This window comes from Pseudopodoces humilis, chromosome 8 (genome assembly GCF_049639895.1).
Source record: "Pseudopodoces humilis isolate 2021_Gansu_Grassland_sample_001 chromosome 8, ASM4963989v1, whole genome shotgun sequence".
Lineage (NCBI taxonomy): Eukaryota > Metazoa > Chordata > Aves > Passeriformes > Paridae > Pseudopodoces > Pseudopodoces humilis.
In genome coordinates, this window is record NC_142207.1 from 35,543,220 (window position 1) to 35,558,388 (window position 15,169).

Sequence of the window (15,169 nt, forward strand, 5' to 3'; positions counted from 1 at the left end):
TGCACCCCACTAGGACATGCAGACAGCAGGGTTTACCAGATCAGGGAAAAAATCAGTTTGCTAAAACTTCCATTCACATAGAAAAGTTTTCTGCCTGTAGAGATGAGGGTCTCTTGGGTTTCACTTATCCTAAACCCCCACACTAACACAGCAAACTTACTCTGCAGTCACCTTAATTTTGCATTTGGGAGATATTTTTCCAACAAATCTGAGGACCTTGAGAAGAGGTGAGCAGGAAAGAACAGTCTATTGAATCAGGACAGGAAGCAGCTAATTAAAATTCTCATCTGTAACAGTCATTATCCTTATTCCATATACAAAGATACTACAGTGAATAATTAGAGTATGACATTCACCTCAGGTAACTTTGGAAAGGTGATTCCCAGGGTACTCACTGAACCAGTTCATGGCCTTCACAGCACAGAGTTTAACAGAGGACTGAGGAGGAGATGGGGCCTGTGAGGGAGCAGGACACAGAGGGGTGAGCGTGGTGCTGACCAGTTCTGCCACAGTTTCTAAGTCCAGTGACTGATCTCATTGCATTGCATTGCAGGTGACTCGAGGCATTGCTTACTCAGGGCTGCTCTGGTGGCACCAAAAACTCCCAAATCAGCCACAGATCCTCCATGTCTCTTTCCACTTGGAGAGGAGCATGGGATGGGAAGCAGCTAGTTTTACCTGCATCATTTACATGATGTGGCCCAGGATGTAACTAACCCTGATGTAAATGGAAGGGCTAAACTGCTCTTGGAGGATGGAAAAAACATCCCATGAAATCCCAGCCCCAAGCAGCTATTCAGAACAGCCTGCAAGAATCCAGCTGTCAGAGCAGGTTGGGCAATACTCCTTCTCCAGATCTGTCCATTTATTTTGGATGATGAGAAAAAGCTTTCCTGTTCTTCCCAGAAGAGGGACACTGCCAGGGACAGCACAGGATTTGGAAGACACCAGCTTGCGGTCCTGATGTTGAGGAGGACAGGACTGTTCTTCTCTATAGTAAAGAATTGACCAAGACCTTTTCACTATTTATTCACCTTTTTTATCAAGTAAGTCTCTAGCTCTGATATGCACAAACCTGGGCTACAGCATTTATGTGCCACTAGGTGATGACCAGAAAACCCAGTAAGCATTTGGGGTTATTCTGGAAGACAAAAGTTTCATCCTTGGGTCACATACTGATTTGCAACATTCCAGGATGGACTTCTGGCACAGCAGCTACTCTGCACTGTCTCTCCATGTTCTTGCTCCCAGTTACACTGGGAGTGGGATCAAAGCTGCCACATGGACAGGTAAGATTGGAGGTGTTTCTGCTCTTGTGACTTGGCTTTGAAAAGGAATGCTCCTAAAGATGCTGTGTTTTCTGAAGTGGAAAAAAACTATTTAAAATCAGAAATTAACTCCTAAGAAATACACGATATAGATTATATATTTTCATAAGAAATACAGGATATAAATTAGACATGTTGCCTAATTTAACTCTGATAGATCCATCCACAGTACAGGTGAAGCCTAGCAAGAACATTTAATGATCTGTTTAAGTCTATTTAACAGTTAAACCCCACTTCCAACATTAAAGCCACATATTACTGTTGAGAGTACAGCAGAGCCAAATCTTTAAACACTGCTGCATGCTAATAAGAAATGCTTATAAGATCTATGACTTTTTGGATTAGCATCTAGTGTAAACCCTTAGGAACAACTGCCAATACTTACAGAAACCGTGGTGGATCTGCTGTAAGTTGGAGAGAAGCCACATGAAAGGAGCTACAGGGTTACAGACCTGTTAGAGCTCTACAGTTAAGGTGCCATCACATATTCAAGGTGCTCAAACCCCGAGGCTGCCCAGTCCTAGGGAGATGGCTCTTGTAGCTACGTAGCACAAGGCAATAAATTGAACAAAAGCTGCAGAAAAATGGTGTTGAAATGACACAGGTTTAAATAACTCCTTGTGCAGGTTTAGAAACAGTGGTCTGGACAGGTATTTTAAAGTATAAAATATGTTTATTTAAATTATATACAGCAGTACATTTTGATATACATCTTCAAATTTTGCAGTCTGTCCGTGCTCTGACAACTTTGTAACATCAACACAAATACAGCCTTCCATAGCCCACACCATCCATCCATCTGCATTCCCTTGGGACATTCATTGCTTAACACTTTACATGAATATTCATATATGCAAAACATGCTCTTCCTCCCAAGCACTAGCAGAGATGCAAGGGGAAATACAGCAAGGGAGTCCAAGAGCCTAATTTATACCAGCAATTCAAAGCAATCCAGCTCTTCCAAAAGGCACAGGGGGGCTAGTACACAAAAAAACTGTTGTCTTTGGTTTGATATCCACCAAGAGTTAAGACATGCAAAGTTATCTTCTTTCCAGAAGGGAAGAGAGAAGATTTGTTTCAGAGATAAAAACATTCTTTCAGAATCAGAGTTTGCAAAAAAAACCCAAAAACGTAATTCAGTAAGCAAATACAATTTTAAACAAAAATCTTCTTTGAAAAATATATATTTTATATTTTCATATCTAGACAGTACTTGATAGCAAACATAAGCACACATTACAGTGTGTATTGACGCTTTCTCTGGAAAAACTAAAAACCCCATGTGAGACATGGTGTAAAAGGCCTATTGTGGTGCAAAGTGCCTAGATAAGTAAACATGTATATATTTATTCCTTTCAGAAAACTAAGACCTGTATGTTGCACTTTCTCCAAACTGTGTACTGCTCTTCCAAAGTGCTCAGACTAAGCAGATTCACAGTGATCTAATTATATTTTAGAATATGACCGTATAAGAAATACAAGCAAGGTGGAATGAAAAGATATTTTTTTTCTTCATCTTAAAAAAGAGATTGGTTCAGAGGCTTTAATCATTCTGAAAGAAGTTTCACCACCAGTGTGGCTGATCTGCTGAGTTCCTTCATGAAGAGTTAATGTACTTGCTGTAGACTGAAGTACAAGTAAGCATAATGTGCATAAGTTCACAAAGGCCCAACGTACATTCAAGATATTGATCAACTAGGCTAGAATAAAATAAAAAAATCCTGCAGAAATTCCCCAGGAGCAGCTATCCACACTAGAGGTACTTTAATTGCATAATAGTTTGAATAGTCAAGTTGTGAAGCTTCCTTATCAGGTGATAAGCTTTCAACCTGAGACACAGCAAAACCAAACTCACTCATTTCTTGGGTGAGTGGCTGGGTATGACAGCGAATAACTTAATACTTGCATCATTACCACATCCATGCTTTATGCTGAGTTACCTACAAAGCTCTAAGAGTATTCCAAGGTCTGATGTCTTGTGCAAAGTGCATGTTTGTGTCCTGGGATTGGTCACAGGGCATGGAACTCGCGTAGGCTTGAGATTCTGAACTCAGGAGATTGTACAGTCATCTCTGGATCTACCCTTACTCCTTTTACCAGCCTGCAAATCCTCCCTGCTTTCAGCCCTCTTAATGAAAGCACTTTCCAAATCCTGTTCTGAAACATCTTGATCCAGTAATTTTCCCACTTTACTAGAATCTGATAATTTGATTTTATCTTCCTCCACATCAGCCTCCTCATCAGTTTTCCCCAACGCTTCCCCTTGCAAGCACTCTGTTTCCTCAGGCTCTTCTTTTTTATGCTGCAGGACTTCACCTTTGGTCAAGGCATCTTTGGTTTCCATTTTGTCTGTTCCCTCTTCAGCTTTGTCTGTGTGGGCAGTTTTTCCAACAGCACCATTTGCTCCATCACCCTCTTCTCCCTGTGTATCATCTTTCTCTCCATCACGTTTTTCATCAGATTCTAGTATTTGATTTGACTCTTCATCAAAATCAAATGCATCACCGTCATCTTCCAGGCTTTCCTCTGTTTGGTCCTCCCATTTCACTTGTTCACTAATGTTGTCATCCTGCACAGGCTTCTGTGCCAGGGAATTATTTACACCTTCCTCCAATTTAACTTGTTCTCTAGTATTTTCATCCTGCACAGGTTTCTGTGCCAGGGAGTTATTTACACCTTCCTCCAATTTAACTTCTTCACTAATGTTTTCATCCTGCACGGGTTTCTGTGCCAGGGCATTATTTGCACCTTCCTCAGAAGCAGATTCCCCACCAGGGTGGTCTGCAAGCTCTACCTCTTGCTGATTTTCTTTCAGTGTTTCTTTACTGGCTTTGTTTTCAGCCGTTTCAGTGATGCCTACACCTGACTCCTCTTTAGATTCACCTTCTACTTGTTTAACCACCTTCTGCACTTCACCCTCTAAAGGAACATTTTTCTCTCCTTCTGTACCACCTGTTGTTTCTTCACTACACTGACTTGTTTGAACCTCTACCTTTGGATTCAAATCTTCTACCCATTCTGTCCTACTTTCCTGTCCTTCCCCAGCCTCATCCCCTGTTTCAAGTTCTGACTCCTTAATTTCATCATCTGAAAGACTCAGGTCTGAATGGGTTTCCTGAGTGGTCACCTCTCTCACAACCTCTGTTCCTGGCTGTGCCTGCTGCAGCTCACTTCCCTTTTCCTCGGGAATGGAGCCTCCTGCCTCCACAGGTGCCACACCTTGCTCGCCTGTTTCAGCAGAACACTTCTCCAGCTCTTCCATCAATCCTCTCTTCTGTCCATCCTTCTCAGCTGTAGCACTTCCATCTTCAGTTTTACCTTGTGTACTTGGTTCCTCTGGGGATGCTGAAGGACTGTCCTCTGAAGAAGCTGGTTGGATGAATGCCTGATGTTCTCCACCTTCCTTTTCAAGTGGCTCTGCTGGGACATCCCTTTCACTTGGCTCTGCCCCCTCCAAACCCACAGACTCAGTTTCCCTTGGCTGACCCTGAACCATGTTCCCAAGCTCATCTTCTTCTTCAGCCCTGTCACCTGCTGTTTTATCACTGCTTCCATCAGTGCAGTCAACAAACTTTTCCTCCAAAACATTTGCAACCTTGTTTTCAGAACTTTCTTCTGAGTCCTGGGGCTCCTCTGGAGTGGAACTCTCCACATTTCCCTCTTCCCTAAGCAAGCCTGCCACTACTCCCTCAGGTAGCCCTGCCTGGTTAGAAACCAGCTCACTGCTCTCACTTGTACTGTCAGATCCTTCATCCATTTCATTATCACTCGGGGCATGGCTGGTTTTAATATCGTCTTGCTCTCCTTGGCTGGCTGCAGCTTCTCCCAGTTCCTGCTCTGTACCTGAGTCACAAAACATTTCCTGAGGAGTCTCAAAAATCTGGTGGCCTTGCAGAGAGCCCAGCTCCAAGTTCTCATTTGTCCTTGCACTCAAGTCATGGTGTTCAGCCTCTGTACTCTCTGGCTGCTGGACTGCTGTGCCCTTGGACTCTGTGACCTTTCTCAAGCCATCTGTGTCACTGTCAGTGTTTGAAGAAGTGCCCCCTGACACAGGATCTGTAAGGCTTTGGGCTTGCTCTGCAAACCTACTCTCTGGTAACATCACTGCTGGCAGGGCATCACGTTCTTCAACCATTTGTTCTGCCTTTGCATTTTCAGCAGCATGCAATGTCTGTACTTCCTCCTCAGACTCCTCTTTGTGTTCCTCATGCTCAGTATTCTGCAAGATTTCTCTTTTCCCCACATCCTCCAAAATCTCATTTTTCATCTCCACTTCATTGGCTTTGCCTAAAAGACCATTGAGAAAGTTGAGGGGGCCACACCACAGCTCTCACCTCCCCGCTTAAAACCCGAAAGACAGAATGAGAAGAACAGGTTAATAAAAGATCAGCTTTTGCCAATTTTGTGAGGCAAAGCAGCGATTGAATTAGTAAGGATCCAGGGGGTTTGATCAGTGAAACTCACCACCACCCTCTCAAAGCAAGAAGTCTCTGGTGCTGGCTCGTGTTTTTGTAAAGGAGGAGGTTTATGCTCTTGGCTGTGGGAATGACAGCTTTCGTAGAGGAGAACAACTGGTTGAAGCAGAGCAATTTAACAGCAATACTTGCAGGACTGTTTTTCCTCAGCAATTTTCTCTACAACTTTAACCCTGACACCCTCTATCCATGCAGGAGTCTGATGCCATTAAAATGGAATTATGAAGGATTATTCAGTAATATTTTGCTTTTAGAATCTCAGACAGGCATCATCAGTGCACAGGACAGACACTGAATGTCAAATCTGATTGGCAAGCTAATGGTTTGGCTCTTCAGACCTCCCAACACACATCAAAGCTCAGGTAACCTGTGCCCCTTATTTCAGCCACCTGAAGAGGTGGGGACTTCTGTGGTTTTTTTGAAGGTTATTTTTGTTGTAAGTTTTCCTTCAATTTCTATTTGAAAGCAACAGATATTAAAAAATAGTGTTTGTTGTTAGCTTTTGTGTCTATGCTGTACCTATACTGGAAAAAAAATAGGATTAGGAGATGTAGAAAACATGTTACATTTAAAAATACACCCTTACCTTATTTTTTGGTGTTCCACATTGTTTCCACACAGAAACTGAGTGAGGAAAAAGCAGCCAAAAGCTCAAAGCAAGAGAACCTGCACTTGCAACAATTGGCTGCCTGCAGCTATGTTCATTTAGAACAAAAAAAATCCAACAAACCAAAAAGATTACTTTCTTTCCTTACACTAGCACAATAGTTCTCCAATGACCATTCACCGTATAAAAACATAAAGAGGTTTTGCCAACCAGATTTCTCCTTCCTAATGCTGTCCACATCAATTATATCCTTTGAATTTAAGTGTCAATGTAACAAGTAAAAACACAGAAGTGTTAATTTTAAGTGTTCAATAGCACAGGAACAAAGAATTTATCCTTTGGTGCACTTTGGCAGAGCCCAGCACTTGTTCAAGCAGACACAGTTCTCACGGATATCAGTGAACCAACAAACAAGCTCTTTAGAGAAAACTAAAACGCCTTTTTTTCCTGATTATTTAAGGTATGTGCTGAAAAATACTGAGCAGCAGTAGGATTATCCTGGGACAATTTTCCCAGTCAGGGTTTAAATGGAGATGTGAGTGACTGCTAACTCATCTGTAATGTCCTATTTGTATTCCCATCCTTTGTCATCTTGCAGGGGAAGTGAAGTCTGCCAGGGAAGAGACTGCACGACACACTGGGAGTGATAATCAACATGAAGCAGGAAAATGCACAGGGGGTGACTGGAGAAGGAGCATGCTGTGTGGTGTTAATTGTCCCACTAACAACTGCCCCATCCAAGCAAAGGTGGATGAATGAAGGACAGACAGGCAGGAGGGGCTGAGAAGACACACAGCACTTACCTAGCATCGCCTCCCCTCCTGTCTTTAATGCCTGAGTGGTGCCTGCAACAGTTCGGGGAGAATCCAAGTGTCCCTCGTTATCCAGAATGTCTGATGTCTCCCCGTTGGTGGCTACATCAGAGTCTGGGATTATTCCATGTTTCTGTGGGAAGCAAAAGCAATGCTTTAGAGCCTGCTGATCGGAAAGGGAAGGATAGTCAAGTGCTCTTGTCCAAGATACTCTGAATAAACAATTGCTTCAATCATTCCATTAAACATGGCTGGGAGTCAGGAAGGAGAACAGATATTGCAGTTCTCAGTTCAGCCATTCTGACAGAAAGCACGTGAGTCCAGCTCTTTTCTTTTTCTTAACATAAATCTGCTGCATAAGATGTTCTTCAGAAAAGTGTCTCCTACAAAAACAACTTCCTTATACTCCAGTCTACAGTAAGAACTCTCAATCAATAGTAGGGGAAAGGACTTTATCTAGAAAATCCCTGAAATGGCAATTTATAGGCAACATGAAAATTGAGTTACTGCTACTGAGCTAGACTTAATTTTTCTGCCCAAATGTACAGGGGAAAAGGGTCAGCAGATGAATATAAATTTCTTTTATTCCTCTTGCATACCTTCAGTTGCTCCTTCAGCACAACCACTTCGTCTCTAAGGTCATCCCGCTCACTCCTTATGGAATCAAAGAAATCTTTCTGCCTCTCTAGTGCCTGAGTTCCCAACACAGACAGAGGGCGAGGAGATGTGAAGAAAGGAAGGGAGACAAGTAAAGGCCATGAAAAGCAAATGTAGACAAGAGAGCAGATTTAAGATATTCAGGGGATGGAAGGGGCACAGATGAAAAAGGTCGAGTTTACAGATTAAAGGACTGAGTTTGCATACAGAGAGAGAGAGACTTCAAATCCAAGAAAGACACAGCTTCTTCAATAACCAACAATTCTTGCCAAAGACATTCAGAGCCCAATTCTTTCCAAGGGATCCTTCAAATGAGGGTCCACTTTTTATTCTTATCTGCTGGGCAAGCTAATCCATACCCATTGTGCTTTAGCACGCACACTGAAGACATCAGGCCATTCCCACATGTCAACGGAAGGGCATGGAAATAGATCTGCTGGATTTCAGGAGTCTTTTTATTTTACATTTTAATTAATTTGAAAGCTGCCACTAAGTCATCCTTAGTCTGGGATGCACCATGTGCAAATGCATATTTTGCTACTGAACTCCCCGCTCCCAGTATTTCTATATAAGTACAAATAGAACAATTAAAAAAAAATCAGACAATTTTTGGTTTCAAGCTGCTACAAATTATTTGACATCACAAACATGGGCAAGCTTCCAGATTTCTTTCTCCTACTCTCTTCAGGAAGCCTTTCACTGTTCAGCTGGAAAAGAAAACCAGAGTGGGTTTGATAAGAGGTGGTGGGAAGGGATGAGAAGCAAGGGAGACTTTCATCCCAATAGCCTATAAATAGCTCCATTACCTCTTTATCCCACTCCAGTTTCTGCTCAGTCTGCAGATTAAATCTGAATAAGCAAAAAGTCAGTGCTGATGGAATTGCATTATAAATAGCACTTCCTTTCCCCATATGGCAAATGCAAATGGTGCAGCACAGCAAATCAATTACCCTTGGTTTGAAAGCAGACCAGCTGCCAGGTTTTCCTTGGATTTTAAGGTACTGGCCAAAGACAACACTTGCTATTTGCTACTTCACTGGGAACATCATAGGACAGCCACACCAAGCAAAGGCACTATGGAGGGTTTTATCCATGGGGCTTTACAAAAGCAGGATCAGGTGGAGAATGACAGTGTCACTTTGAACACATTGCAGGAGTTGACAAGTCCTACCCCTATTTTTTTGTCTTTCCACTCTATTGTCTCCTGAAGATCGGAAATTTCCCTGACATAGCTCTGCTGTTTCTGTTGCAGCTGTTGGATTTCCTGAGGGGCAGGAGCAAAACAAGAAGACAGAAGGCAGGTAAGAGGTTAGCAAAGAAGGCAAGATGGCAGTGATGCCAAAGAATGAAAAAAGTCAGGTGCTGAAGTACATGAGTATATACAGTGCACAGTTTCTGACATCCCAACTGGACCTGTGCTCCTGAAGACAATCTTATTATCCACATCATGACTTAAAATAAGTTTCACAGTTCTTTTATTTTCCATTGCATCTCCACAAACAGCTGTCCAAAATGCAATACTTAGGAAGAATAAGGTAATACTTAGGAAAGTACTATTTGCATTAGTCAGCTCTGAACTTGTTTGGCCTTTAACATTTCTTCTGGTGAGGAACTTGAATAGGAAATAAAAATCTCCATGCCTCACGTTCTCCACTCTACTGCTACTTGGGAATGTACCAATCAAAGAAGCCATTAAAAGAGAAAAAAAATAAATTACTTACTGCAAGCATTTCTTCTCTCTGCTTCAAAGCCTCTTTGATTTCCATGAACTGAAACTGCAATATGCTGTGAGCATGCTTCTCCCTCTCAAATTCCTGTGAATAATGAAATATTCACAAGATTATTATTAATCAAAAATAGCATCCCATCAAAAAGAGGAAAATAATCCCAAACACAAAGAAAATGCTTACTGCAATGTAATTCTTGAATATCCCTCTAATCACAATCCCACAAGAGTGCCATTTTTATCGAGTTTGTCCTTTTTCCAAGATGCTATTATTGCACCAAATATAGAAGTGACAGACATCATTTAGCCCATTTCATAAGCTGAGCAGCAGGCTGAAGAGCTTTCACACTCCAGTCCTTCAGACTGCATGGAGGAATGGATGGGAATTTAACCCACTCTTCCCACATGGCCATGTACTGAAAGTTAGCTGGACTTTTAAATAAAAAGAAAAAACCACAATGTTTCTTTCAGGAGCTGTGTTTTGAAGTGGGGTGTAGTCAAATGCCCCAAGCTACAAGAAGGCAGTTCTGAAAATGTAAGCCTCAGTTTTATTATTTAACACCAAATCACTGTCAGATGCTGAACTGATGTAAAGCTTAATTCAGCATTTAACCATGGAGCTGCCTGAACTGCACAACTCTCCCACAGGGTGCCTGGAGACACCTTTGTGTGTAAAACTGCTCCAGAAGTCCCTACAGACAAACCCTATGAATTTAGAGATGGAATATAAAAGGAGATGGGATAATATCAATATAGCCTTTACCAGCTAGAACATTTCTCACCTTCTTCAGAAGCGGCTTAAGGAAAATTCTCATTTGTATGATCACAAGTACACAACAAATTGGTATTTCATTTAATACTAATTGAACCAGCAATTTGTTCAATATCTTCAATAATAATTTAGCTGCTTCCTCCCAAAGGTCTCTACCCCCCATCCAAATCTCTCCCTGTTATTTCCCATGGCAGAGCTATTTACATACTTTACTTTTCTCTTCATATTGCCTCCTGGATTCTGCCAGCTGCTCCTCTAACTCTAAGAGCGCATCCTTCAGGGTGTCCACTTGGTACATGAAATTGGTTTTCTCATTGTCCAGCTGAGCATTTGACACCATAGCCTTCTTGTATTTCTCCTCAACTTCAGCTAGAGAGTCCTGCAGAGAATAAGCAGCTCCAGTCAGAGTCAGAAATAAAGGAGGACACTTTGCCAACCAAGACCTTCAGTAAGAAAATAAAGCACAAGCTCACTGAGCTTGCCTATGGAAAGCAGCATAAATCCTGTGCTGGAGGCTTCCCAGCTGTCCCAAAGTGAGGAAAACCTCCCTTGTCCCTGCCACACTCATGCTACCATGCAAGCAGCCTTACCTCAGCACGGATAAAATGCTTCCTGTCCTCTGCTGCTTCAGCTTCTGCCTTCCCAGATTTCCTCCTTCTCCCTCCTCCCCCTGCCCCTGCACATTGCCAGCTCAAAGCAGCTGCTGAAGATGACAAGTTGGGATTTTTTTTTTTTAAAGGTAAACTGGCCTTGATTTAAGATCACTTTGGATGATCTGAGACCTGAAATTGAAGGCAGTTTGACAGCCTCTTCACACTAATTTCAGAGATCCTTGCAGTGTGGGAAGAATAAATACTTAAATACTGACTCAGGAATTAGAATTCACTGTGAAAGAGAAAGCTGCAGCTTTTGTGACCTGATGTGTGATTTCCCATTAGGTTTCCAATATCACATCCCTTCTTTACAAATTTGCTCTCTAAAATACAATTCCCAGTATCTTGAAAACCCCTTCTGTCTGCTTGACCTGAATATAAGATAATGAGATATTTGTAATAACAGATGATGGTAAAATAAAGATTAGCATAATTTCTCATTATTGCAGACAAACTTTGCACTACTTGATTTTAATAAAGAAATAAAAGAGTTATATAAACAAAGCAGTGTAAATGTGCAAACAAGGAGGACACACATGTAAACATTTTAGTTTACTGATCAAACAATTTCTCTTGGAACTTGTGTAATTTTAATTATTTCAACTGAAGTATGGGTGAGTTTCATATACTTCCTTTTTCAGCTGTTAATAGAACAAAAGATGATAGTGGCAAAGTCTAAATCAGTTTAATAGACATTTCTATTAACAAATGAGATAATTTGTCTTTTAGGACATGAATTTCTCCAGTTCCAAATGCTTAACTGTGTTTTGGGGCACTTTCCAGCTCCAGATGAGAAATACCAAGCACAGGAATGCCACCAGGATTTGGAAAGCTCAGAAGGGAGCTGGAAAGGAAGTATATGCAAGGAAGAAGTTAAGGAAGTTCTGCTCCACTCCTTCAGCATGCCACATTTTGGTTTCTTAGTATCAAACAGTGCAGCTTAAATCCAAATCAGCCCAAAAGGCAGTCTAAGGGACACAGATTGAAAAATTTTTTATGCAGTGTGACTATTTTGCTCTATCTGCTACTCAGTGACCAGGAAAAAACCCAAAATTTTACCAAAAAAAAGAGCTTAACTGCTCTGTTTCCATTGAAAACTCACTTAAGATGGCAACACCTTCATTTATTGGTGCTGAGCTGATGACACAATCAGCAATTAGTGCTGGCAAATGTTGAATTTATCTATTTGCCTTTTCCAAAAGGCCATAGCTCATGTCACTGCTCACTTAGGAGGTGGGTGGTACATGGATGTACAAGGTGATTGTGGCACCAAAATGTATTTATGGCTTTGTGGAAGCAGTAAGAGTTTCAGCATTCCTTCTTCATGTAACAGCCTTTGATACATGGAGTTTTGTTGCAAGAATTTTTTAAGGGTGTCTTCTGTCATCTAAACATGAAACCAAAATGAAACATGAAACCTCACATGGCCTTATAAAAATAAAAACATACAAGGTTCTAAACCCATATTTGTTTTTAGTACTGTAGGAGATGTGTTCTAGTTCATCTCCCAATACTGGAAGGTTTTGTGGATTAGGAAACAATATTAAAAAAAACCCAAACGACCTCAAACCAGCAAAGACAAGGTGCAGTAGCAACCAGCAGCCTTTCAGTGAACACTTGGAAGCATTTCTCACTGCAACCCACCCAGTCAGAACAGTTTGCCAGTCAGTGAGACACTCTGCAGGCAGTTCCCAGCCTCTCCAGGAGAACAGCATGCAAGGGCAGCTCTGGGGCTCACACTGGGTTAATGCTCACACACCAGTACCTTCAGTTCTTTCAGCCCCTGCATGTATTTGCCTTCTACATCCTGAATCTGGTCCTTTAACTCATAGATGTCCTGAGGGAGATGGTGAGACATGTCAGTGATGCCACGGACACCAACGGGCAGGTGGGAGGGACAGGCAATGCTCCAAGTGCTCCTTGCAACACCTCCCCCACACACATTAAGGGCTCTGAGCCTTAGCTGAGGCCTTGCCAGACAACCAGATCTCTTGGTCAGCAATTTCTGTTAATTCTGCTTTTCTTGGCTGGAAAAAAATGGAATCTTCATCGCGAAGGACGAGGCACAGACCCAGGTTCAAAGGCTCCAACAATCCCAGCCCTTCTCTGTCCCTTCCACTGATGATCACCTTCTGTCCCAGGCTCTCTCCTCTGCTCTCCAGTGTGTTATCCCCACCCTCCTATCATTCCCTGTTTCAGGATGGAAGCTGCCTTTTAAAGCCAATCCCATCTGAGAGACATCTCCAGCAAAGCTTTTCCTTCACAGCACTGCCACAGCTGCCAGCTCCTTCCTGGGAAAGGAGCCTGAAGGATATTCCGTAATTTATTCTGGGTTTAAGTATTCCTCACCTTGATTTCTCTGATGGATGCTTCTGTGTCAGCTGAGATGGACGTGTCCCCACTGCCTCTCCGTGAAGAAGTCCCGCCCAGAGAAGCCAAGGTAGCTGCTGATAAACTTGAGACAGTTCGTGCTCCCTACAATCACACACAAATAAACTGCTTAGAGCTTTCTTTTCCAGATAATTTATGGGTTTGTAGCTTTCCCCTTTTCATTTTTTTTAATAGACACATGATACCAATCCTTGCACTTCTAAATTATGTACTTTTGATTAAAATCAAGCTTTCTCAGAGGTAAAAAAAAAACCAAAATCAAGATTTAACAAGGGAAACTAATGAGAAAAAGCAGATCAGAAGTATTTAAATAATACTGCAATAGAAGTTTGCATAATTTAGCTTCTATAACTATTAATTCTTAATTGGAGAAAGGCTTTAGGGGCTAGTATCAGCCTGCCAGACATTTTCAAAACTTGTAATAATACATCCTGTGGAAGCTTTGGAAGCTTCTCTCCTTTATGCACATTTATTTACTCTGCAGCAGTGGCCACATGAACTGTTCAACTGTACTCAGGGTTAATGCATTAGCCTCCTCTTTTATTATGATGATTTATTTATTTTTACATAAATAATTTAGATCTTATAACTAAGATCTAATAAACACACAGAGTGTTTGTGTGGCTCAGCCTAAAGCAGTTTCAGCCAACTGCTGTTGAAGGTCAGCTACCTAACATTGAGTAAGCAGGGGCTGAAAAGTTCATCCTCAAAAATGCTCTAGCAGAAGAAGGCCTCAGAAATTCAAATTTTTGCCTCACAATGGATTTTATAGGAGATTTCTGTACACTCATGGCAAGTTCTAACCAGCAAAAAGAATGAATAAAGCACTATTGTCAGAATAATTGATAAGAACTTTCTTACCTTCTCAAAGTCTTTTTCTGGCCTTTCCTCAATCTGTAAAAGAGAGATTGATAAGGAATCATTAATAGAATCAATAAAGGGTCAGAGAAAGCAGTAATATACCAGAAATGTTACTACATCCTCCAGGTCCCAAAAAGCAAGGTACCAAGTTAGACTCGAAATCTGAAGCTTTGAACCTGTGGTTAATATTCCCCTCTCAAGACAAACAGGGACTATAGCTTCAAGCAAAGATCTCAGACTACAAATCTGACCTGTAAGTCAAATATCAGGGATCAGTCCAAAGTCTAAATAAATGGCTCTTTTAGGGTTTCAGTACTTCACTGCAATTTACTAATTTACAAGAGAGATCCTGTACTAAAACTAGTCTAGAGGAAGCCAAACAGTGAGAAAGTAGCATTTAGGAGGTCAGAAAATTACCATGGATGCAGACAGCTGAAGGGTTTAAAAGTTACAGAATATCTCCATCTAAAATGGAGCTACATGTAAAAAGGACTGAATGAAATCAAAAACTCAGCAGAACTCAACAAAACCTGAATTCTTCTTGGAATATTCAGCACAGTCAAGATGGTTTCCCAAAAGACTCCTAGAAAATTAATGTCTTCCCCAGACCAAGAAGAGCCTAATTGCCAAAGGAAATAGTGTTTTTGAAACTACTGGAAAAACAATCAGGATAGACCTGATTCAGGGGAAGGCAGGACATAATTGAGGCTAAGTTGATAATTTCCATTAAAAACACACGCAAAAACTACATCTCTTTATAATCAGTATGCATTTGGCACAGTTGTTCAGAGTTTTTTTTTTTCTTTTATTATATAGAACAATATGGGGATAATCTCACTCATTATTCTTCATATTACCCTATAAAAAAAAAATCTCAGACCTGTAAG

At 41.3% G+C, this 15,169-nt stretch overlaps 1 protein-coding gene across 18 annotated transcripts in view; it reads right to left on the reverse strand.

The window, feature by feature from the left end:
* The window catches only part of LRRFIP1 (LRR binding FLII interacting protein 1), a 100,410-nt gene that overhangs the window by 8,149 nt on the left and 77,092 nt on the right, over positions 1-15,169 (reverse strand). For 9 of the 18 annotated variants that reach the window (XM_014257773.2, XM_014257772.2, XM_088059146.1 and 6 more), the window contains 9 exons: positions 14,283-14,315; positions 13,380-13,505; positions 12,796-12,867; positions 10,586-10,756; positions 9,601-9,693; positions 9,051-9,143; positions 7,822-7,914; positions 7,214-7,355; positions 1,980-5,615 (listed from right to left, as the gene is read on the reverse strand). In XM_014257773.2, coding sequence (XP_014113248.2) covers positions 3,379-5,615; positions 7,214-7,355; positions 7,822-7,914; positions 9,051-9,143; positions 9,601-9,693; positions 10,586-10,756; positions 12,796-12,867; positions 13,380-13,505; positions 14,283-14,315 — 3,060 coding nt within the window. In that variant the 3' untranslated portion in view covers positions 1,980-3,378. Of the gene's footprint in view, positions 1-1,979; positions 5,616-7,213; positions 7,356-7,821; positions 7,915-9,050; positions 9,144-9,600; positions 9,694-10,585; positions 10,757-12,795; positions 12,868-13,379; positions 13,506-14,282; positions 14,316-15,169 lie in introns of those variants that run through there. The other 9 variants (XM_014257777.2, XM_014257776.2, XM_014257779.2 and 6 more) reach the window with 6 other exon arrangements.